Raw genomic sequence first — 25742 nt, forward strand, 5'->3', positions numbered from 1 at the left:
AAAGACACTCCAAGCTGCACATTTAGAAGCAGGAGAGTGTGTGTGTGTGTGTGTGTGTGTGTGTGTGTGTGTGTGTATGTCCAGGTCAAAATTTGGTGATGGCGGAGGCGATGTTCTCCAAGGCGGATCGAGCCTCGGAGGAGGGGAAAGCCTGGATGGCCTCCAGAGCCTTGTTGCTATGGTAACAGCATAAGTCCACCGCTGAGCTCACGCCTTTCTCCGACTTAACTGCTGCCAAAAGCTGTCGAGGGATGAAAACACACATTAGTTTGTCACGTTTGTGTCACTCCCATTACTATCCAGCTGTCAACACAACAAACCGTCGGGAGCCAGATAAAGTTCGCTTACTCTTAAAGTGGACTGTACAGAGGCAAAGCAGCTCTTTTGATGACTGAAAACCCATTGTGTTGCACAATCATGTCTGTATTTGCATGCTGCCCCTGGTGCCACTGGAGCCAGCTTATTGCATTAAACTACAAGGGAAAAAAAAATTGGCTGCTTGTTTTATTAAACATACTGACAGGTCTTGTGTGACGATAAGAATTGTATTTCTCTGCATGTTCCACTCATTTACTGAAATTGTGAGAGATTTTTGTTATTTTGTCTTGCTGTTGCTGTTATTATATCTCAACAGGGCTACTTGTGTGTATGTGTGTATACAAAGCCTGGGACGTACAAACACGACATATACAACTCATATATGAAGAACATCATGACACATCAAGTTAAATCATCACCAAGCAACAGCTTAGGTATAAAGACAGATGAAGTGCCTTACTCCTGGTGTGTTGGGACATCTTTTCGCCGAGGGCGTTTTACCTCATAAATTCTGGAGGTGGAAAGCCCCGTTAGCCTCCCTTCTTTAAAAAAAAAAAAAAACAAACTGCAGGTGGCAACACCCCAGCTGCTTATTTAGTTTAGAAAAGCTTCTTTTTCACACTCAGTACACTCACACATGTCGGCCAGACTTGCTTAATGCAGCATTAACTTCATGCTCCTGTATGTCTTAGTAACCCCCGTTCACCTCTGTTTGCATGTCGGTAACCTCACAAGTTCCACATCCTGTTCTTTCTACAGTCACTTCCATGTGATTCGCCTCTGCTTCCAGCCTCACATCTGATCTCAATCAGGATTAGCACATATTCTAGCTGTGGGGTTTTTCAATCAAATTATATTCTTTTTAATTAAGGTCACTTTTCGTACGCTTGACATTGAATTTTGAATGTCAAAATTGTGTTTTTACAATAATAAAAAATAGTATTTGAAGCTATTTTTGTCTCTCTGTATGAAAGTGATGCAACTTATCCCTGTTGCATGCAACAGGCCCTTGTTTTCTTATTTTCCTTTATCAGTTGCAGTCACATTTACTGATAACCTCTGAGATACAGAAAGTGTTTAAGACGGAAATTGTGACATTTAAATTATCAAAACTATTACCAAATATTTTGTTTCATAAAGGCATTTTTACTGACACCTATTAGGAGTTTAATGACACAGAGTTGTCTCTATCTATCCGGGGCCCTTCAGCACTGCAGGCTCAGTAACTAGCAGCTATTTAACTAGATTAGGTCGGCTGGAGGAGTTGAGGAAAAACACTGTTCTTTGTCTGCTCTTCACAGAGTCGTTCTCTGAATAACATCACCACAGCATCGGAGGAGACTTACAGCTGCCACGGTAACACAGCCGGCTGCAGTCGGTGATGTTAAAGACAGACACCTAGTTATTTAGACAGTGAAGCAGGTAGTGTTTGCTAAATAAAAGCAGAGGGAGTCATTGTGGTTTTGTAGCATGTGGCCCGACCACCACGCCCTACTATGGAGAGTTAACCTAATACCTCCATTGTGAAAATACACCCAAATATTAAAACAATAATTAGAAGTGAAAGTATTATTTGCAAAATGTAGTTGAATTATCAAAGGAAAACGTACTCAAAATGCAGAAATTAGCTGTGTGTGTGTGTGTTCTACTATTGTAGCTGCTTACTAATGACTACTTTCATTATTAATTTATAGGACGACTATTTTCTCAATTAATTGTTTTCTCTATTGTCCTGATGTTAAAAGCTCATATTCCTCATAAAGTGATGTGATCCTTTTCTTCTCTCCTATTATAGGGGAATGGGAGCAGTTACCATCATTATGAAGGTAAAGCGTACCACATTTACCACGACGTCTGTGCACTAGTACTTTTTTGATTATTGAAACTGTATAAAATCATTTGAGGTTGACTTGACTTAATGAATCAACTTGCATATGCTATAATATATTAGTGAATTTGTCCAGGGTGCACCCTGCCTTTCACACAATGACAGATGCAACCCTTCACATGATAAGCTGTTTAAATTATAGATGGATTACATGATTATTATTATTATTGTTTTTATTATTGATGCATAAATCTGTACTTTACATTTTACTGTTGTAGTTGGTTAGCTTCATATAGAACTAAAATCTGCAAAGAAACAAGTAACTAAAAGTAACAAGTTAAACAACTAAACCTAAATACTGGAGTAGAAGTATAAAGTAACTGGAGCTGAAAGTACTGAAATAAAGTACCTCAATTCTGAAGTGAAATACATTACTTGAGTAACTATTAAGTTACATTTCTGAACACTGAACTCTAGCTGTGATTGATCAATATGTCTTAGTGTTGTTTGACATAAAAGTTGACCTTAGGCAAACGCTATCTTCATCAGATGTGTTAATAATATTAATATTATTATTAAAATATGTATATTTGTGTATTTGTGTGTATGTATATATATTTAAAAACTATATATATATATATATATATATATATATATATATATATATATATATATATATATATATATATATATAATTTATAGTTCTACTCAATCTGAGATCCCCTCCCTCCTCTGTAAGTGTCGATAAAAGTAAATAAAAGACTGACAGGCAGAATATAACAGTCTAACATGGGTGTGTCTGTATATATTTATAGTCATTTATCAATGTAAGTGGGATGAAAGCACATGCTAAATCATGTGGACTTGCCAGTGCCAGAAATGTATATGACATTTCCATGCATTATTACGCATTTCCTCTTTTTATTTACATTTTATTATTCAGGACCCAAGGCTTTCTTTTTCCTGCCCCAAAATGTCATCCTTCCTTCTGTCCTGCTCTCAGCTTTCCCTCCCGTGTCCCCTCAGCTCTCCTTGCCTTCAAACTTCTCCCCTCGTCCCCTTTTCAGCTGGTCCGCTGAAGGAGATCCTCTCACAATACAAGTGTCTCAGAGCCTCAGTGTCTCCTCCGCAAATAGGCCTCAGTAAGTAATCCTTCCTGCTCTGGTTTCAGACAGGACTAGATAACACCCCCCAACACCAACAGACCCCTAGTATGTAGCTCCAGTCTCTTCTTGCACCCCTCTTGGTCCCCCTTCTTCCCTCACACATTGACTTTGGAAAGCTCATTTCTCAACTTTGATTTAGGTTACAGTGAAAAGACACCCTTCTTCTCTTTGATGGCTCTGTCAGAAGCAGAACTACTTAGAGACGAGGCTCAATGGCATGTTATCGAATCTGAAATTAGTTTTGAATCCACCTATCGAACCTGAATTCTTTCTAACCCTGTATCGGATCAGTGTCAGTAGTTTGTCAGTTAGAAAAAGTGTACAGGTTTTACTGTAATCAGTGCTGAAACTATATTTAATTATTTCGTGTAACAGAAGATATAACCTGATATGCAAGAGTGTAGTTTTTCCTCGAATCATATTAATAACACTATTGTTTTTTTAAATTGTGATTTAAGGACTGATTACCAAAAGCTTGACAATGACTGAGTGCATATGGTTATTTACTTTGAAACCTAACTCAGGTACATTCTGCTGGGCTTGAGGGTGATTCTGTATTTTATTACTGCTCTCTGATATTCATTAACACTATGCTGCCTCTCACTGGACACCTGTGCTGCTTGTGCAGAAGTGGAATTAAAAACAATACAGTGTAAATAATATTTATCGTTCAGTGATTTAACTAAATCTGTTTGTCTTGCTGCCTGAATTCAAACTCATCGTTGCATTGCTGCAAGCAGTGTTTTTCATACTTTGGTAAAGCTAGCTCAAAGTTCAGATCACACAAATTACAATGAAATCGCTCACCAATAACACCAGCATTATATGAACTTGCACTTCTAAAGTTGGTAAAAAAAAAAAGTTTAACATTCAGATATCAGGCGAATAAAATAAATAGTTGCCCTCCTACAAGAAAGACTTAGAAGAACACTGAATTTGTGTAACATTGAGACATGCAGACAGATTGTATAGAGTAATGAAACTCCCAGAGGACTTACCTTTGAGTAATCTAGTTGGTTTCTCAATGTTTTTGCCTTGTTGAGAAGAGGGAAAAGAGAAGGGTTATCAGCTAAATTACCCTGAACACCATGCTAAACACCATTTTGCTGACTTCTAAAGTGAGTTTGATGAAACTGAAGAACTTAAAATGACCATGTTTGAGGTCAAATCTCAAACAGCTCTAAGTAGAAATCAAAAGGCCTCATTTCCACCACTGGCCTTGCCAAGTCAGGAATGTTGATAATGATAAAATCCTTCATTTTAAAACCTGCTGCTATTTTACACAAACCTAACAAATGAATATCCTCATGGGAAACAAAGACTGAAGAGCAGTGCAAGAAGCAAAACAAGCAGTTTCAAGGTCAACCATTCACTAAGTTACGACTATCAGTCAAGCTGAAGTTCAGCTTACACCACCGGCACATTACCGTACAGAACATATCAGGATTACCGGTTACATTCCAAAACAGCAATACATTTAGTTCCTGCAGCGGTGTTAAGGAGGAGGCCTCCTGTACCTGCTGAAGCTGCTGATGCCATCTCTCCTGGCCGACGATCTGACGGTGGAAAATCACAGGTGCGGCGGTCATGCTGAACAACATTGGCTCTCCCATGCCGCGCTTCATAAACGGCTGCAGGTCAGAGTTCAGCTGCAGAAGGGACAGCACATTTGTCAAACACATGCCAAATATTGGGCTGAGAGTCTACCTGTAACTTACAGAAACCAATTAAACCAACCCAGCGGTCCCAAGCCAACCCAATTGCGCCTACCTTGTGCGTACCTACACTCTGAGTGATCCTGAGCAGCATGATAAACAGCCGGTTAAAAGACACAGCTAGCCTGATGAGGAGGGTTCTCCTTCAAAGACCTCATTTCTGCTTCCTCCCATGCTGAGATTTCCTGTAGCCACTGAGGCCTGTAGACAGGCAGCTACAGGGAGCCGCAGCAGGAGAGGACGTACTAATGCAGCACTGTGAGTTGGAGCATTACAAATGACTATTAGGCTAGCACCAGGTTCTGAGGTTCTTCTGAAAACCTCAGAACTTTGAAAAATGCTTGAGCATGTGCATTTAGTGCATTAACATTACATAGTAATGGCATTTTATCTTGAAACAGCCATCATGATTTTAACAGCATACTGTATGTCTGTCTCTTATGGGAGAATGAAAAGATAGTTTCATTTCAAATATGGGCATATTAGTCACATAAATTACTTCCTCTAAAAGGGAATGATTAAAGTCCAAACATCTGCCAGGTTTTATTAACGTGTACAACCTGCACATTTTCGCCCCCTTTCAACTTTTGATCAAAAGTCACGCTAATATTGTTACGTTGAAACTATTTTGAGACCAATTATCTGTCTAAGCAGAACAGAAACATTGGACACTGATGCTTCATGAAGATCAGTGAAGCAGGCAGCCAGTCAGCAGCCTTCCTGAGTTTTTTCTTTTTCTTTGACCTGATCACAGTCAAAAAAAAAAAAAAAAAAAAAAAAAAAAAAAGAGTGCAATGGTCAGTAGGGACAAAGATTTAGCACAGAAAAAGACCAAAGGGACTTAAGAAGTTTGTTTTAGATGTAGATCAGGTTTTAGATTTAGCCAGCCAAGAAAGTTAATTAACCTAGTTTAACAATTTTTTAATTTTTGTCTTGTGTTTTCCTGGAAATGAAAAATAAAGTGAAAAGAATGTCTCCTGATCTCTCCACTGCAGAAACACACTGGTGAATGATTAATCTGTTAGCAGACTTGTTAAGAATTATTGCTGCCACAGAATCTCAAGATGAGAACCTAACAGTAGAAAATAGAAAATAATAATTGACTGACTTTGAAAATATGCTGCACAAATATGGTATTTAAAGTGTAGTCTTAATTAAAGTATTTCATGTTTCAAGGATGAAGTCTCTCTGTTAGCATCAACCTTCCCAACAGGACTAGTTGGAAAGTGTGTTAAATTAAAATTATTAAATCAAAATTGTGGACATACAATTAATATAATTGTTAGACAATCTACCCAAAAAAGTCCACTGGATCATTGCTGCAGTGATTAATATGTTTTAGGCCGGCGACAAAATGAGGTCAGTTGACCTGAATCTACTAAATGACCAGTTTTTCTTCCCTGATGGCACGGACATATTTCAATATGACGATGACAGGATTCATCAGGCTCAAATTGTGAAAGAGTGGCTCAGGGAGCATGAGACTACATTTTCACCCCTGGATTGGCCACCACAGAGTTCAAACTTCAACCCCATTGAGAATCTTTGGGATGTGCTGAAGAAGACTTTATGCTGCAGTGCGATCCCACCAGCAATATAAGATGTCTGGATGAAAATAAATGCGGTGACATTGCATAAGATTATCCAGACGATGCAAAGGTGAATGCCTGCTGTTATTAAGGCAAAAAGGTGGGTCATTTTTTCGGCCAGGCAGTGTATCATTATTTATTTTAATTAATATATTTACTAATCAATCATAATAATACATCTAAACTGCTTAATCTGTTAAGTGTCGCAGGGCAGCTGCCTGCCTGAGTGAAAGGTACAGATACACCCAGGGACCCACTCCTAAAGACATCTCTCATGTGTAATACATTTTTGTACGGCCTTTAAACTAAGACACATAACTGCAATCACCTCAAAAGGCAGCACACTAGTGTGGCAAGGGATCATTCACTGTTTTGTCCTCCAAACACCAACACCACTTGTATTTGGTGTTTAGTGGTGGGATGATTTACCTTGTGACCTAGTGATAGGTGCTTGCCATACTTGTAGGCCAGTCTTTGGGAGTCCTTGTCGTGCTTGGCGAGCTCCATCGCAGCCTGACAGCTCTTGGCTAACAGTGCCCCGTGGGACAGGAACGTCTGCTCCTCCCACGTCGCCACGTCGACGCCATCGGTGAGACTATTCTCCTGCAGAGCAAACAGAGGCAACGACACCACAGGCCTGAGCGCTCAGTGCTCCTACTGTGCTACTTCAAAGTGCCCACAGAGCACCTCATTGAAAACAACCCCTCCTTTCTTTGCGTTTTTATTTTTCTGTATGTAATTGGATGTGCACCAGAGAATAACAGCACATTTAAAACAGTGCTTTCCACAAGTCCCACAAAGAAATGCCTCAAAAGTTATTAAGAGCAGAGGGAAGCTGTGGCAGAGCAGGAAAAACACACACTGTAGCTTGACAAATGCATGACAAAAATATGCGAGTCACCTCCAAACACCACAGGTAACAAGGTTAGACTAATGCAGGTATTATTGGAATTTGGTAGGTTATTCTGTAAAAGTCCTTGCAATAAAGAAAACTCTCTCTTTTTCTAAGAACTTAATTTAAAATAACCATTCTAACAAGTTAATTAATCCTCAAACATTTTCTAGAATAAATAATCAACAGAGAGGCCAAAACTGAAATTTTCCTTGAGGGACACTGTGACATTACTGTCAACTCTTGTGTTGAAAAATAAAATTAATGAAATTGTTCTACCTCAAAATGCAGTGATATTAGAGAGAATATTTGGTCTCTGGTACCTGACAGCACTAAAAAATTATTTGGATTCAGGAAGATGTTTTTAACAATTCTGATTTAGAAATTTGTATTTAGCCTTTTTTTCATTAACTGAGGCACTAACTAGAGTCAGAACTATTCACAAAGCAGTGTTTAATTTTGATGTCGTGCACAGCTGGAACCACCTTCCTGATCTAAAGTCATACAACCTTTAGCAACGTTAAAACTTTGAATACTGTATTAACTCCCAAACTCCAACAGTGTTATTGTCTTTATGCCTTCAACAACAAATTTGAGTTATTACAAATACCATATAAATAAAGGAAAAAAACACATTACCTCAACAAGAGGACTTTCTTTCAGAGATGGGTTAATCCACAATCCTTCATATAGTTAGTGAGTTTCACCAGGAGCAGGACAGTAGCATTAAGAATATGTCACTTAGTGCAACAGTCTGGCTCAGTAAAGGGTACTTAAGTTGCTCTAAAATCCTATGTAGAGTTCTAAAGGAGTGAGTCTAAAACAGACATTTGTTTGCATTTTGCACTTCTGGTTCTCCTGTCCCACACTAAATGGGTTTTCTGAATGGGTTTTTGTTAAATGCCTATAGACCATTGGACTCACTAGCCCCCCTTTACAGCCTCACCATGTTTATACTGGCACACTTGGCAAACAATTGTAACTCAATATAAATCAGTTCACGCTAACAGGCACAGCTTTTGTAGAAGAGGTAAACACACTGAATCAACTTATAAGTTGATAAGTATTGTCAAGGGTGGACCACTGTACTCTACAGTATATGAAAACCCATCAGGAGGATCAAATCATTGCTGGTTTTGGTCCTTTCATAGACTACGTGGACATCAGCAGAACAGCATTTGATCGTGTTAACAGTCGTTGCAGCGAATATAAGCTGACATTTTACATGTCTACTGCACTACAATAAAGCAGATCTATGAAAGGAGATTAGATTATTTACCTCAGTGTTACTGGCATTCTCGTAGTAGATTCCTTGAACTAAGTCCCTGATGGCACTTGAGATCAGTTCAACAACCTGTCAAACACAGAAAAAGAGGAAAAGAAGGCATCAGACCTTTTCAACCGTCCTCTGTTATCTTTGGAGTAAAAAGACACGGTTAAATGATGTATCTATGAGATAACAGTGGCACTATATACACAAGCAGGTGATTCTACTGAGTACTGATTTTATTCTAGTGACTATAGATGACAGATTCACTGTTTATATAAAGGTTTGATCTACATAGTAGTCCACGTCAACATTCATTTGTCCTTGGACTCAAGCAGTGATCTGCTAACCTGCTCCATCATTATAAATCACTGTGGCTAACATCAGCATCAATTAAACCCATGAAATGTAGATGTAAATGAGGTCAATCAAAACCAAAATGCAACTCAGTTAATTCGTGACACTTGTAATTTAAAACAAATAAACAAGAATATAATTGTCCCTAATTGAAGCACAAACAAACTGAACATCTGGTTTGGTGAATAAATCGGAGGTGAGATGAGGGTTGGAAACCATGTGAACTGCTGCTAACTCAGCCGCTCATGGGGGAGCTCCTGTGGAGTCCACGATGCAGATCCAGACTTGCCTTCATTCATTATACTTCGTATTTATAGAGGAGTCCAGTGTAGAGAGTCAGATCAGGTGTCTGTCCGGTCTGAGGGGTTGAAAGGGAGCTAAAAGGCAGATGGTGAGATGAAATAAGAAGGCATCCAGAGAGCAGAGGGGTTAACAAGGTTTTAGAGTGATGATCTGAATTTGGAGTCATCTTTGCTCTCCCTTTTCTATGCCTTTATTAGATCTATTTCACTTTGGACTTTTGGATGTGGCAAATCTGTGACTTTAAAAGGGGGCATCAACTTAAAAATGCTGAACATTGTCTTGTGGGAGTCTGAGTTTTGTTTGTTTAAGACTGCAGTTGCCCAGTTCCTCTTACAGGGGGCATGCATGACTACAGTTTAGCATACAGAAACACCACCGGCCCCTCATCAACCACCGCATGAGACTCTGATTACTTTCAAATGATTATATTATATGAAGGCTGATTTTAATGAAGGAGGAAAAAAAATTGAATGTTGATCCCACTGCCTTTTATTCGCAGCCATACAACAGCGTGGAGAGAGGAGTCGTAGCCACGCCTGTGCAGTTCAGATGAATGAGGTTAAATTTAGAGCTCCTTCAGCTCATCCCAGACATCCTTGGTTCATTAGAAAAGTCTGGTGACGCTGGCTGCTCCGTCAGCCTCGCAGTGCCCTTTGGGTAACTGAATCCACCAGGGGAAAATATTGAGGAAACCCGAGCTTTGCCCACAGACCTGGAAGGACAATGTGCCTACAGTATTACCAGATGTGGTGTCTCTGCCTGGCTTGCCTTGGGAAGTGGGGGCCAGTGGGGGTCTTTTTTTGGAAAGTATCAGATAAGCTCTCTCCCTGCCTCCTCCTTACTCCATTCCCAAATCCAGCCAGATCATGTTTTGCCGACAGGTCTGCGAAGAGGGAGAAACCGGAGCTCCACAACGAGATTACTTTACAGTTTATACAAGTAGCGGCATAGGTTTCCTCTCAAGGCCACGACACATAATCTCCATCGCTCTCACTGCCTTAAAAGAAAAAAAAAAAAAAAGCTGGTTTATGAGAAAAACTTCGAAAGCTGCAAGCTCATCTGTCACCCTGTGTATTAAAAAGTAGTACAGTGACCACACACAGGCTGCAGGAGACAAAACATTGTTGAGCAGAGAGCCAGTGTGTAACATCAGAGTCAAACTGTTTAACACACTTTGAAGCTGTTACAGGGCTATAAATATCAGATAATTAGCATTTTTTAATGAGTCAAAAGGAAATGTTTTACAGCTTTTATTACATTTGCCCAAGGGGAATTCTAAGTTTATGACTGCAAAAATATATTTGTACACATTATTCAAAAGGATTTTAAAGGGGTATTGCACAGATTTTATACATAAATATCAGTTCACACATCCCCAATAGTACTAATCAGCCTGAGAAAGAGTGTTACAGTGGCTTCAGAAAACCCTGATTACCTGATTCTGGCACTTTTAGTGTTTCTATTTCATTATGTTATATTAGGTGAATTTGACATTGCTGTTGTCAAACAACTTTTTATTTTAGGGTTCACATTTAACAACTAGTTTAAATCGCATGTCGTGTGTCATGTAACATTTTGTAGTTCTGTATGTAGCAGGAGGGATGTGTGGTTCAGTCAGGAGTAGTGGGGTGCACCTGAAGCATGCACCGACTGTAAACAGCAAATCTATCTTTACGTGCAGTCTATGAGCTTAACCTACTGTATACTATATCTTGGCCTCTGTTGCACAGATTGTGATGATTTATTTTCAAATGTGTCTCTTGTGCATAACAATATCACTGCTAAACACCTTTAACTATTCCATCACTGCAGATTTGACTGAAGTAAGTTTGATGAATGCAGAGACTCACTCTCTTTAAGTGCGAACTTTTCACTTAGTTTGTGCAAATTAAATCACGTTTCTTCTTTTAAATTTCCGGCAAGCTGTTACTAATCACAGAAAATAAAGGCTTTTAAACGCTGCCTATTTTTTTACAAAACAATCTGAACTAAAGATCTGCTAACATCCCAGATAAAGACTGAGTGAAGCGCATTAAGTCTTAAAGACAATTCAGTGTGAAAGCTGCAGAACAAGCAGATAAGTGGACCCTGAATTGAGACTTGTCCACTGATGTTTCCAGTGTCAAGAATTTCACTGTTTATTAAGGTGATGACCAAACTCATGTTTTCATGGCTTTCATGGATTAACCAGGTCAAATCAAATCCCATTCCTGAAACTGTAGCTAGGTATGAGGAACTCATCAGTGCTGGTAATAATCTATTTCTCTTCCTGTTCATACCAGTGAAGAACACATGCAAAACACAGCTGAATATGAGCATCAGTGCAGTGGTTTGCCCTCGGTTTTGTTTTGCTAACCTTTTCGAACACGAGTAACTGTTGGCTATCGGATATCATCCTCTCCTTAGCACCCTGAAAAACTTCCACTTTGCGGACATTTCCTGTGGCTGCTTCAGATTACATTCACTCCTAACAAACAGCATTACGGGTTAGTTTCGAAAAAAAAGGGCATCATTAATAGTTTCAATCCAAGTGTGGCCACCTGTGTTTAAATGGCAATGCTCTCACTTTGAAAATAGGAACAGATGCTTCAAAACCTAATCAATGTCAACATACTTAGTGTGAAAACGTGCTTAATGTAATTAAATCATAATTAGCTCAAGTCATGAACAGATCTGCCATCATTTCCTCCTCAGTGTTTTCTCCAACAGCATCAGTTCCTTTCCTGTAATATATACTGTACCTTAGCCACACAATGACAATTATCTCTTTTAGTGACACATCTTAATAAAAGGCAATTAGTACTGTAAAGGAAATGTCATACATTAAAACTTAGAACTCCTACTATGAGTTCTATTCAAGAATCACTACTCTTGGCTACAACAGAGCAGATCTAAACCCAGACCGTCTGTGCTGAATAAGAATCTTAAGGGAAGGCGATAAGTGCTGGTCTGGCTGATGGCACATGGGACAGGGGGGTGGAGGTGGAGTGGATATTTTGATCCACTCAGGCAACCGCATTCTGACAGAGAAGAGTGGTGACAGCATCTGTCAGCGAGGGGTTACCACGGTGCATAGTAGATATGATCTGTGGTGCGTTTACAAGACCACTACCACACACATGTCCAAAACTGAAAACTCAATAAGACGGATTCTCATGGTGTACATGTTAAGGTGTGTCTCCAGACCACACTGTCCTACAAACGAAAACCAAAAGAAGACAGTGGGGAATCAAATACAGGAGTGTTTGTGTCTGTGACTTGTATTCTAACATGGTTTTGTAAACATCAATGTAATGAGATGGGATCATCTTAACCAAGAGAAGAGACTGAGATTTCCTTCTTACTGTTTCATTTTAGTATAAAAAAATAAATCCAAACTTCAGGGTGATGTTGTTGTCCCACTGACATCATTTTTATTTGGCACATTGTGTTGCTTTCATTTGTGTTATTTATCTAAGTAGATCTACAACAACTTGTACACCTCGTCAATCTCATCTACACTAGTTATTGCCATTTGCCATTTTACTGTTGCAAGCTAGATAACTTGTTGGACATAGCTAGATACTGAGAAACAGAACAAGAAGTTCTGGGTTCTTTCCCAGAAGTAAGAAGACTACATTCGAAATCCCACTTACATCCACAAATATACCAACAAGAAAAAATATCCTTGAAAAGAGATTTTCTCAGTAATGTATTGTTTGGTTCACATTATATGGTCAGTTGTTTGATCTTTGACCTGGTCCTTGAGTGCCACTGTCCTGCTTGTCTTGTATTTCAACTATCCCTGGGCATAAAACCAGCCCTGTTTGAATTTGAACAAACCTGACATATGATGGTGATTCCAATCTCTGTGACAGGACAATGTTGCTAATCATTTTACAACGTTCATTTATCTTGGGACGTTCCTTTAAAATCCTGTTCCCCTGTTCCCACAATCAGTTTGGATCATACACATTCAAAACTAGGAATTCTGACTAAATAAATATAAAATGATATATTTTACTGAGCCTCTCACTCAATGACAGCTGGGATTGGCCGTAATCGTTACAAATATTTGGATGTGGTGTGAGTGAGAGAAAAGATGTGAAGAGCTTTTTTGATCCAGTATGTGAGGTTGTGAGGACCACTGGGAGCTCATATTAAGACAGAAAACATTAATATCACCCATGTCAGGTCAGGTATTTCTCAAGAGCACAGTTTTTGTTACTGACAGTAAGGGTACCTTAGTGTTATTCAGCTGGGCTAGTCCTGTACAAGCGTTCGCTAAGAGGAAATCCCCGCTCAGGACGGCCATCTTATTCCCAAACTGCATGTCCTTCAGTGGGCCGTCTGAAACTGTCCAATCTTTCAGATTGACTATCCCACGGTGCACCAGGAACGCTGTGTGGATCAGCTCTGTGATTTCTGCCAAGTTCCTCTGGCTATGAGACAGAAAAAGATAAAGGGATAAATTTAAAAATCACAGCTTTTTTTTGTCAACAGCTTTTAAGAGAGGCGTGCCAGAGCTCTGACAGCTAGAGAGCTTTTGAAAGAAACCTTTTCATTGTATTTATGCTAGTGTAATATGCAGGTTCTGCAAGTTTGAAACACTCATGACATCACATACAGGTGTGCTGATCACAGAGGAAGCAACCAAAACAAAGCATTTATGGGCTGTCATTGAATCCATGTAACAGAAGGTAAAACGTCTATTTAGTCAATAAAATTACAATATTCAGAGGCTGGATTCTTGTTTTTAATTTGACTAAAATACACAACAGTGCTCCAAACAAAGACTGCTGGGATTATTACTAACCTTTCAAAGTCTATTTGAAACATTCACTCACTAGACAACTTAAAAGAAGAAATTACTGTGTATTAAAAAAAAAAGAAGATATTTTCCACAGCTACAATTCATCTTCAAATCCTTCCAAGATAAATTCAGTGTACTCAAGGGCAGAAACTAGCAGACATGTTAGACATCTTGTCACACAGTGTGTCAGGGGTTGTGTTAAAAAAAGAAATTAAACTTGTCATTAGCAAATAACAGCCATTCTTGATTATGAGAGAAAAGACATAAAAGTGGTCTTTGAATAGAGCCTTTCAGTGCAGCCTTAGGGAGGATATAATCAAATGTTGATTCAGTCATTGGTGGGGGATAATTAGGCCCCTCTCCATATGGAAGGAGTTCGCCACACTGCGACAGGAGGGATCCATCCAGACAGGGTTGGGTGCACTGATAGCCACTTACAACCTTCTTTCAGCCACTGTGAGAACCTGATGAGCCAGTCGTCTGCCTCGCGCTCCAACCCCTTCCTATACACAAAACTCACACATACACACACACATCCACGTGTCTTGTAGCCAGGTAATTGCCATGTTCAATGTTGGCGTGGAGAAGATGTGATTAAAATTCAATAATGTCATCTATTCCAGCTCTCAATCACACCCATTGTCTGGTTGGTTTCTCTGCTCGCTGACGCAGAGCAACAACACGGTCGCCACGAATGAGAGTTAATAAGTTCAGGGTTTAAATAAGAGGAAATTAACAGATTGACAGTCGCGTGTTCTCAAGGTGCCTCGGACTGATGGCTCCACTCGACAGGTTTTAGGAAGAAAATTCATTGTTACAACAAGAGGAGCATTACAAAGAGCAATGGCTGATTTCAGGTCATAAAAATACCATTTTAACACTTATTCCACCTCCAAGGTCAAGCTCTATGGTGACTGTTTACGTGTACTTGTTTTTTTTGTGTTGTTTTTTACGTGAGCCGAGAGCCAGAGAAGAACTACATGATTGTGATAAGCATATGTCTACTCGTGTTTAATATCAAGACTTCACTGTGACAATCAGACACACACAGTTCAAGGTGCTCTTCTTCAAAGTACAAGTGGAGTATATGAATGTAATCCTTTCAGAATACAGTATGTCCAATTGCAGGTAATTCTCCAGAAAATCATTTGACACCATTTTTGGATAAAATTAATAAGACGTAAATGCCTAATTCTGTGTAATGAATGAATTAAATAACTGAAAAATCAAGGTACTTTGTTGTGTTTATGAACAAAATGTGTAAAAATGTCACATATGTACATTTAAACATGCAGACAGAGCCTGATCTAAAATGAGTGGAGGTAAGATTGATGTGTATACAGTGCAGAAAAAGGTCTTAAGATTAGATGTAGGCTCTATTTTTATTCCAGAGTAGGAGTTTTATGAGGTAAACATGGAAACGTCTGGTTTTGGTTAATCATCGCAATGATGTCAGATGAAACCTTTGACCACTACTTTTAATTAATTTATAAAACAAAGTATTGACAAACGACACAAAGCACCAGGCTCCAAAAACCCAGTTGAACTCCAGTGTATCAACACCCAAAGCTGTGCCTCCAATCTAGCTGTCCTGATCAGTAGCAGTGGAGCTTGGGGAGGAAAAAAGGGGACAAGGGGGCTGGTGTATAAATAGCTTTGGTACCCAGTTGCATAGCAACCGATGCCATCTTGCCGAGGTGTAACGCCCCTCACCACGCCCCTTGTCCTGACTGTTCTGTTCCATTTTCCTCCCTCTACAGTCTGCCTCACCATCAAATACAGCTTTGCAGATCTGAGCGTGTCCCAGTGTGTGATTTAAAAAGGGTGGCCTGTCCATTAGATGGCTTGCATGATGTGTTCAAGGAACGGGTTTCATTTGTCAGAAGAAATTAAAATGTGTTGTGGCTACAAGTTGGACTATCTGTGTGTCTGTCTACTTATGTGTATGAATTTATACATGTGTGTCTGTCTGTCTATCTATCTATCTAGCTATCTATCTATCATGGTGGCACTTTGGTGAATCATCAGTGTCAGGCAGCAGAGTGGGAAATGTTTTACAAATGCTGCCTGTCAGGAGGGAGGAGACCATCCCCCGGAGGTTTCAATCACCCCCCAAACCTGCCCCACCCCAACTCCCTCCATCCTTCTATCTCGCCATCAGCAGAGGTGCTAATGAGCCCAGGAGAGGTGAGAGGGGGGATGCTTGGGTGGGGGGAGACAGAGAGGGAGCAAGGTAGTGCAAATGAGGTGATCAAGTCATGCTGTGTGTGTGTGTGTGTGTGTGTGTATGTGTGTGTGTGTTTGGACCATCCATCTCATGCGAGTGAGGGAATGCTGCATGTTGGAGTCAGTGATCCACCATCACAATGATGTGAGTGCCAGGTTGTGACACAAGTTGAGTGTGTAGCAACTCGTCCTGTTGTGAGACACAACCCGCCGACACCGCACAGGCTCTCAGCCTGAGCAGGAACAGACTAAAGCGCTTCCACGACGCCTGGTTGATTCCAATTAATTCTAATATTAGGATGTTTCTGTTCAGACACGGCTGCGCTACACACGCGTGCCCTGTGCCAGCTAGCAGTAAGAAAGAAGCCTTTCAGGCACCCAGCACACAGCCATGCCAAACACAGCAGTCACTTCTGGAAACCACTTGGCAGCCACCCATGTCCCTGTTCTGAGCTGCATGCTGGTCGTCTATGTGTCAGTGCAAGCCAGAGAGGACCTGAGGGTGCTACCTGAATCACTTTAATAGCAGTGCATTAATACTCTATAACACAAAAATGCTGTAGTTTGTACACTCTATTCCAGACATTTCATGGAGCTAATTTCTTTCATTTACACTTCATATACAATCTACATCCATGATAGCTGCTCTTTGAGGCTGAAAACTAGAATTACCCCTGTGGTTTAATGTCTGAATTCCTGTAATATGGCATTGACAAGAATGAGATGGACGGACAACCTCCCTTTGTGCCAGCAACAACCATGACAGAGAAAACTGAGATTAGTTTCTGAACTTCAGTCGCTGTGGTGAAGCTCAGTTTGATCATAAAGGGAATATTACTCTGATACTGTGACTAGAGTCAAAGTCAGGGAATAGCATCAAAGATGGGTTCACCTATAACTAGATCAAATTTCATGGCAAATTGAATGAAATCCATCTAATAGTTGCAGACATATTTATTAAAAATAAAAGTGTGAACAGTCATCACCATACATCCTCTGGAAAGCATAAAATAAATCGGTAGAAAAAGGACCTTTCACAGGACTGCACTTACAACTTCAGATTGATTCTGAGTGAACACACCTAATCCAGGTAATCAGCAGTGGGTAGGGCAGGGATGGTTGGGGAAAAAAAAGGAGGGCTGTGGCACTTCAGGACCAGAGTTAGCCAACCCTGATACTGTGCTTCATTTACAGGAATTGATATGCACATTAACCACAGAGGACGAGGTAGAATTACCTAGACGAGTATTTCATTTCACTATTTATCCTTCAGCAGCCATGTAACAGGGACAAAAGTGGCATCGCCTTTCTTGGTCTGCTTGCCATGCACATTTATGGGTCTACAATGGAATGTTATACATGCTTACTGCCCTCTGTTTTCTCCAAAACAGCGAGAATACAGATGTGGCAAGACGTGTTGGGACCCATACACCTCAATAGTAACAGCGAGGACATAGAGATTGGTGGATGTCACTTACTTTGGCCAGTTTTTAATTCATTTCAGAGAATATACATTTTTTTTTAAAGGATGGAGATGAACATGTCCATGTCTTGATTTTCTGCTAATGTGTGTTTACAGATGTGATGTGTGGCCTGCTAAAAACTAACTGTGATGGAATATGGCCATCATGCCTCCAACCACATAGAACTATTATGATTACAATCGTTAGACACCATCTTACATTTAAGGAAATCTTCAAGTGCATAATATCTTTCATGCAGGCCAATCAGCCCTAATTAGCACAAAAGTAACAGCAACTAATTCCATTTCTCGTTGTTAGCAATACTTTGGGGAAGATTTATGAGTGTATTCTGGTGATGCTGATGCTGATATGTGTACCATCTAGAGTTAGAAAATCACACAAACAGAAACATTGAGGACGTTTAGGAGCATTTTAACAGCTGAAAAACTGAACCAGTGACCATGTTTGTACACATTTAATCTGGTTAGTTTCCATTTCACACTGGAATTTTTGGAGCTCACTAAAGAACTTTGCATGACATGCTTTTGTCCTGCTGTCACTGCCTACGTGGGTCTGTCTCCCTACACTCCCACACTTTAAACAACTGCTGACATAGTTTCTTGACTTTTGAGTGGCATTGCTCTCTTATTTTTTTACCTCCTCTCATTCTCTCAGAAAAAAAAACACCCCAAACATTATACGTTCCAGCATTTTTCAAGTTGAGTCTTTATTTCTTCCTCCTTTTTAATTCTTTGCCATTACTTTTTCTTTATATTTTATCTCTTGTTTAAAGGGGAATGATAGCATGCATCAACTTCCTAATTAGCCTAAAGCTCTGAATCTTCCCAATTAAAAAGTATTTTCATACTAGAAACAAACCACCTCTTTTGGACAGACCAAGTTCTGAATCTGAACTGATCCCAACTCAGTGTCAGTTATGTCAGGTGAATTACCTGGGGTAGATGCCGCTGACCATGTCCTGAGCCAGGAGACTGGAGGCTGTGTGGCTTGGCCCTGCAGCTTTAGACAAGAGCAGAACTACTAGACCCCTCATCTGAAGGTTGTTCCTGCTGTCGTACACAATGCCCCTGCAAGAAAACCCAGTTGGTAGATTAATATAAAAATAGGCATTTCATCAAAAACCTTTAAATCCTTGTTTATTTAACAATGTTATCTCTAGTTTAACACATTACCTTCAACGCATAAGTAAAGACGATAATAATGTGCAAATCCATCAGATTTATCAAAATTAACTTGGTTTGGTTTGCCAACATCCACAGTTTGATGCAGTCTAAAGAGCAACTAGAAGATTGCAAACAACCTGGAAGGGCCACAAATCTTGAGAATGACTACATAGGAAGTAAAGAATGCTCTGAAGGTTGTAGTGTCAATATTCAAAAGACGAAATTCAAGACCACAACCTCATAGGAATCAACACAGGATGCAAACCCCTAGTAAGCCCTTAAAAAAAACACAGAGTCGAGGTTGTAGTTCACAAACACACAAAAAGGAACTGAGTTCTGTCAAAGTGATGGAAAGAAGGAAGTACATAGTGCACAAGAAATATGATACAAAACTTAATCTTAATGTGGAGAGGTGCTGTCGAGGCCTCTGTGACCCAGACTCATTGAACAGCACTGGCAGCAGTGCAGAGATATTTTTATAAAAGTGGTGAAGTGAGGGAGGGCTGGGAGGAGCAGAGTGGATTGATTTCAAGTCTCATGCTAGCACCAGCATTAGCTCAATGTACGTTGCATATTGTAGCTTTAAAAAGATCCAACATGGATCTGAAATGGTTCTTTACATCATTCTTCCTTGTGTTTTAAAGAACCTCTTTCCAGTTGCACCTGCTTTCACTTCCACACACTCTGTGAGTAATGTTTTAGAACCAGTAACAGCTTGCAGACAGCCAAAATGATGCAAAATAGCTGATACTGTGCAGTTTGCATAACTGTCAGGAAACAATGTGCAACATACAGTATTAGTTTCAAGGTAAGACTCTTTCTCTGTTGTGCTAGAAAACACTACTGCTTTAAAAGTTGGGCGATAATTCTCTGCAGGTTCATCATGTGAACAATCCAGTCCAATTTCAGATTCCACATACTAATTTATAAATTTGATTTATCGTTATGTGTTAAGTATTAGGGAGCTCATAATTGCTATATCACCACATATTTGTGGGCGACATACTGTACAGGCTTATAAGCTATTTGCTATAGCTAATATATATATATATTAGCTATAGCAAATAGCTAATTTAAATATATATATATATATATATATATATATATATATATATATATATATATATATATATATATATATATATAGGCACTTGATCTCTACTAAAGACAATTCAGGTTAGAGAGAGAGACTAGTTTCATTTTTGATGAAAGCTGATCTAGACCAATAATGAACATAGAATTTATTGTCCATGAAAAAAAAAATATAACAGCAATTTAATTGATAGAATTGCTGCGGGAGTGTATTTTTTCATTTGGCTTGTGTGTGTGTGTGTGTGTGTGTGAGAGTATGTGTGGGTGGGTGGCTGTGCTGGTTTGGGAGGGGTAATCCTACCACAATGCCAGCAAGCTTCTGACACATTCACAGAAACACACACACCCCCCCCACAAAGACACACAGAGTGGTGTGGTCGCGGCCTGCGTGGTGGGCAGATTAAATATCTTTTTACTCTCTCTGGGGAGCGGTTAGACAGAGCACCTCTAATCCTGTCCCTCTGGGAGCCCCTTGTGCCATGAATCACGCTCTCGTTAGGGGCTCCGAGGCAGACAAGCGGCCACGCCCCCCCCTCGCTCGATGCCCAGACACCGGCCTCACCAACCCCAAGCCCCCTACCTCTGCCTCCACCCTCTCCCCGACCCACCCCTGCAGCACAGGGGGAGGTGGAGGAACTCAAGGCAGAAAGTGGATGTGAGAGATAGAGCATGAAGAAAGGGAGGGGATGGAGAGCGATGGAGGGAATAGAGGCCAGACAGAAATGCGAGAAAAGATGACAGACGAAATACATGAGTGATTCAATAAAAAAACACAATAAAAACACATTTCCTGAATCTTGGTTCCTTCACCGTACCCCAGTCTATCACAAAAAATACCTCACAGGACTTCTGCAGAAATTTACGACAGAGCTCACACCATGTAGGGTTGTCTTTCAACAGAGTTCACAAGATTTATTTGTAGTCACTTTAAATCTTTACTCAATCGGAAAATAGAGACTGGTGCAGCAGCATGGGCCGCTGAACAGAAAACGGCTAGAGAGCACAAATGATGAAGCTGCACTCCTCATGGGGAGTCCGGGTGAGCCAGTGGCCTGAGGGTGGCAGATGATTAATATTTATGTCACTATCCACACCAGCATACATCAATCAATCACAACCGCCCTCCTGCAAAGGGGTGGAGCAAGGATGATGTGGAAAAGAGAGAGATAGCGGGGGCCCACAGAGAGTGAGAGAGGGAGAGGAAGAAGAGAAATGGGATGCTGTCATTTTAAAGGGTTGTGAACAGGTCACCACGCCTTCTGCTCCGCAATGGCAGCGCAGGAATTCAGGAACTTTGGCCATCACGAGCACGGGCTGGAATTAATACATGCAAATGAATGACCTCACATGTGTGGTGTCATATTGATAGTCTGTGGGCCTTTTTCTTAAGTCATGAACAAGTGAATGTGCCCAATGTGGCTGCATTTTTCTTAAGGTGCCTCTAGTTCATGGTATGTTTAGGATGTCAACCAACAGTTCTGATTCTCATATTTCTTATAAGCACAGCTGTAAGGTTTCCGCTCATGATGTAGGAGGAATTTCCTGTGTAAATGCTGAGCTAGGAAGAATATGAATAACATATTCTCTGGACAAAAACACTGTTTATTCTGTGTACAACAATGTTAATAAAATTCATTTAAAAATTGTTCACAGAATTATGGGAAACTGACTGAATTATTTGTAAAGTTTAGAGGTATAGTTACATAATAATGATTATTACAGTCCACAGCTAAGCAAAATAAATAAAGCCACAAACTTTTATGGTAATCAAAAGTTTAAAAGTTTAAGACAAAATTTAGTAAATATCCATATTTGAAAGGTTTTGCTTTTGAAAATTGCATTAAAAGCAGTTACCAGTAAAAAGGTGAAGTGCTGGAATTACATGTAAGTATTACTTAAAGATTCAGCATCAACATAAAAAAATACACATTTGATTTAATTGTTGTTAATGTACTCATACTTTCAGGTACTCTAGTTGTCTTTATTGTATACCTTTATCGTTATAGATAATTGGCCCTGTTTTAAGCTATTTGGACTAATTGTTAAAAATATGCTTTTAAATACAGATTCAGCAGCATGTTGCTGTTTTCTTGTGTTGTAATGATGAGTTACATCTGCACATTGGAAAGTGTGGTTGCTCAGTGTTTCAAGCGTTTTTGTCTCCTCAGCAAATAGTTCTTGACTTGGTCTGGCTTCGATCAAAGGTCTAATTCATCAACTCTTTTTTTTTTTTTTTTATTCTTCCAAACTGCACATGTAAAGCTGAAATATTTACTTTCAACATTCATTCATGTCCACGTCGCTGAAGCAGACAGAATGATTGTGCATCATTTAAAGACGGTTAAATGGCAACTATATTGGTCAAAGTACTGAAGATCAAAGGTTAGAGAAAGCAGCAGTAGAACTGAATCAGTTTCTCAAGGACTGTCCTTAAAGCAAGTAAAGTTTCTTCTACTGGGCCGCAGTCCCCTCACTGTAACTCCAGACTTTGGGGCAAAGTTAGCTGAGCTGCAGTTTTTGAGAATGAAAGGAAAGGAAAAACCGAAACCCAACTCCACGAGGGTCTGCCTGTCTGCTATTGTGGATATTTTTATCTGCCGTGTGTCTAAGGCGGAGACACAGAGGGAAATACGAACCAGCCAAACTAAGATGACAGTGAGGAGTCAGACTGTCAAGAGGTCTGCCCCCCCCCCTACATCTCACCACCACTGCTCCCTGCTACAACACCCAAATGGATTGTCATATCAAATTTAGGTGTATAGGTTATTACACCCTTGGGTTCCTGTTTCCAACACACCCGTCTGGATGGCGGGATTGAGTTTGAGGACTCTCTCTTCTTGTGCTCTTGCTCCAAGTTCCTGATTTCTTTGATAAAACATAAGAAAGCTTAAGTAACGCCTATGATAGAGTGTAATGATACTTGGAAGATGTGACCTGTTCTTGTTCCTTCTTGATCAGTATACCAATCATGGCATTGCTGCATCATAAATCATATGTCTGTTTCATCTCACGTTGATTTATACCCCAGAATTCCCTAAAACACAACATTACTTTTTACCAAACTGGGTTATTTAAAAGTAGTATTAGTCTCAACAAATTACAGGTATGAACAAGCTGTCAAGCCTCTTTGATTAAAAAGTTATTGGAATATGCCTCATCAAGTAGGTAGAGTGGTTGCCCTCAACTGAACGGTCAGTGACTTGTGATCCATCTTCTCCTGACCACATCAAAATTTCCCTGGACAAAACACTGCACCCCAGACGATATCCAAAAAAATCCTAGCCAAATTGTGATTCTTTTTGCCTCAAACTGCTAAAAAATGTCCACAGAGACCAAGTTCAGTCAAAGTCTCCCACTCTGTTGATCTGTTACCAGTTTACTCTGTTGCTGTGATACATTTCTGATGAGCTTGTTGCACACTGAAGTAGCTGCACTTCGTATCATGTGATCAGTTGCTACTTCTCATCGCAACAACAACAGGATACCTGGAGGTGTTATCGTTTATACGGGGTTGTACTTTTTTTCCCCATCACATCCAGTAGATAGAAGACAGAACAAGAAAACATCTAGTGCATCTACGTAAGAATCAAAACTGGTTTTCTTGTAATTTTCTTGCGTTTAACATTTACCCAAACTGCTTTCAAATCCATTGACTCCCTGCTGAAGATATTGTATCTATTCAACCTGACAAGTCTGTCAGATCAATTATGTTCTCCACTAAAGCAGAGACTGTAAGTGCATCACCACCTCAGCTCTGTGATACTGCTGGGGCTGTTCAACGGAGGCTTGCTGTTGATAATGATGTCGAGAAACATCAGCAACACTGGTTCAAACTGTAAAATATTGTTAGGATCTGAGCTCTCCTCATATCATCAAGCATTTTCTGTGTTTCATGATAAACACCACACTTGTGTCTGTACAAAATGAATCCACTGGTTATTACAGAATGATTACACACAACACAGCATTCTGAGCATTCTCAGCTTTCGTAAGAGACACCAAGCAAAAAAATCCTTTATCGATTCCAAACAGTTGATGTTTGGAGTGATGAAAGTGCATGTTGTGAATGCCAAATGATCGGTTGATTTTCATTTCTAGATAAGAGGTGAGAATGTAGATCTGTGCAAATAATTAAGTAAAAAACAGATTACACCAAACTCTAATAATACTGCCAAAATATACTACAAATGTACTACTAGATTTAGGTCATACTGTGTAGGAAGGAGGTAACTGTAATTAAACTAAGATAGATCATCTTTGAGAAGTGCATGTCATAAAAGTTTATTATCTATCTTTAAAGCTTAGCTGACTCAGGGTTGAGTTACTTCTGCCAGATTTGTGAATGCTGATTTCATGGAGGTAAAAGAAAAAACAAAGCAGCGTACTCTGAGCAGTGTTACCTTGCAGTGTTGAGTAAAGGGTGCTGAGTCCCGACCAGCTTCCTGACGTGCATGGCAACGTTACTGAGTTCATCACTGAGCAGACAGCGAAGACTCATGAAGGACGTGGGGTATCCGACGATCTTCTCTGCATCGGAGACCACTTTATTCCAGTTTGAAGGTCCTGAGCTAGAGAACAGACTCAGTGTCCTCTGTCCTCGGCCTGCCAAAGCCCCCCGGGACAGTCGCGACCACGCAGCTGGGAGCATGTTCTCTCCGACTGTAACGTTAACGTTTGTCCTAGTTTGACACAGTTTCCTGAGGTGCCATACAGGTACATACTACTATCTTTAAACTGTATCGCAGAATTCTACCGCTAACGCATTGACGTGTTCTTCATTTTACATTATTAGATAAAAATTACTACACTATAAAACTAACTTAAGACAATGTCACTGTGAAAATAACTCGCTATCTTTGACAACACACGACCTGACTGTAGGCCGCCATCTTTACACACGTAATACGTTACGTTCTGAAACGTCACGACGGCTATTGCCAAATTCCGATACGTCCCGTCTACGGAGAGCGCTTCTGGCCAAACTCTACTAGGAAATTATACAGTTTTATTTTACTTTGTTTGATATTTTAAAATTCCACACATTTAAATTAAGACATGAGATAATTATACACTTTTTTTTTAATCATTGCTTCATTCGGCATGAATAAGATTTATAAGGAATTAATTTCACTTCGTCAAATATAAACTTAGTTGTAACCTGTTTTTCTGACCAACACTGAAAATAATGAGGAAGTGTAATTATGGGAACATCAAGTGTAACAATTATATTATTATATAATATTAATTCACCACTAACAACCAAGCACCAAACACAGGGGCGTATTAACTTACAGTACATGGGTATGCAGTAGACTAAACCAGCAATTAAAATACTAAATAAAGTACTCCTTATTGTATGCACACCATAGTTTGCTTTGGTGTAAAAATAATTACTAACTTTAACAAAAGTTAAATTACATTCAAGATACAAACATCATAATTTGGGGCTGACATAAACATTTTTATGCTGAAGAAACTCAAGCAAAAAAAAAAAAAAAAAAAAAAAAAAAAACAGAAAACCTTTGTCACTGCTTCTATCAAATAATTGTA

At 39.7% G+C, this 25742-nt stretch overlaps 1 protein-coding gene across 1 annotated transcript; it reads right to left on the bottom strand.

Moving 5' to 3' along the window:
* pdss2 (prenyl (decaprenyl) diphosphate synthase, subunit 2) lies at nucleotides 1–24840 on the bottom strand. The gene is made up of 8 exons (XM_026356457.1): nucleotides 24593–24840; nucleotides 18870–19004; nucleotides 13658–13856; nucleotides 8788–8862; nucleotides 7046–7219; nucleotides 4830–4961; nucleotides 4311–4346; nucleotides 1–241 (listed from the first exon to the last, which is right to left on the bottom strand). The coding sequence occupies exons 1-8, from the start codon at nucleotides 24838–24840 to the stop codon at nucleotides 86–88; spliced, it is 1155 nt and encodes a 384-aa protein (XP_026212242.1). The 3' UTR covers nucleotides 1–85.
* Between the last annotated feature and the right edge of the window lie 902 nt (nucleotides 24841–25742).

The sequence above is a fragment of the Anabas testudineus genome, chromosome 12 (assembly GCF_900324465.2).
Source record: "Anabas testudineus chromosome 12, fAnaTes1.2, whole genome shotgun sequence".
Classification (NCBI taxonomy): domain Eukaryota; kingdom Metazoa; phylum Chordata; class Actinopteri; order Anabantiformes; family Anabantidae; genus Anabas; species Anabas testudineus.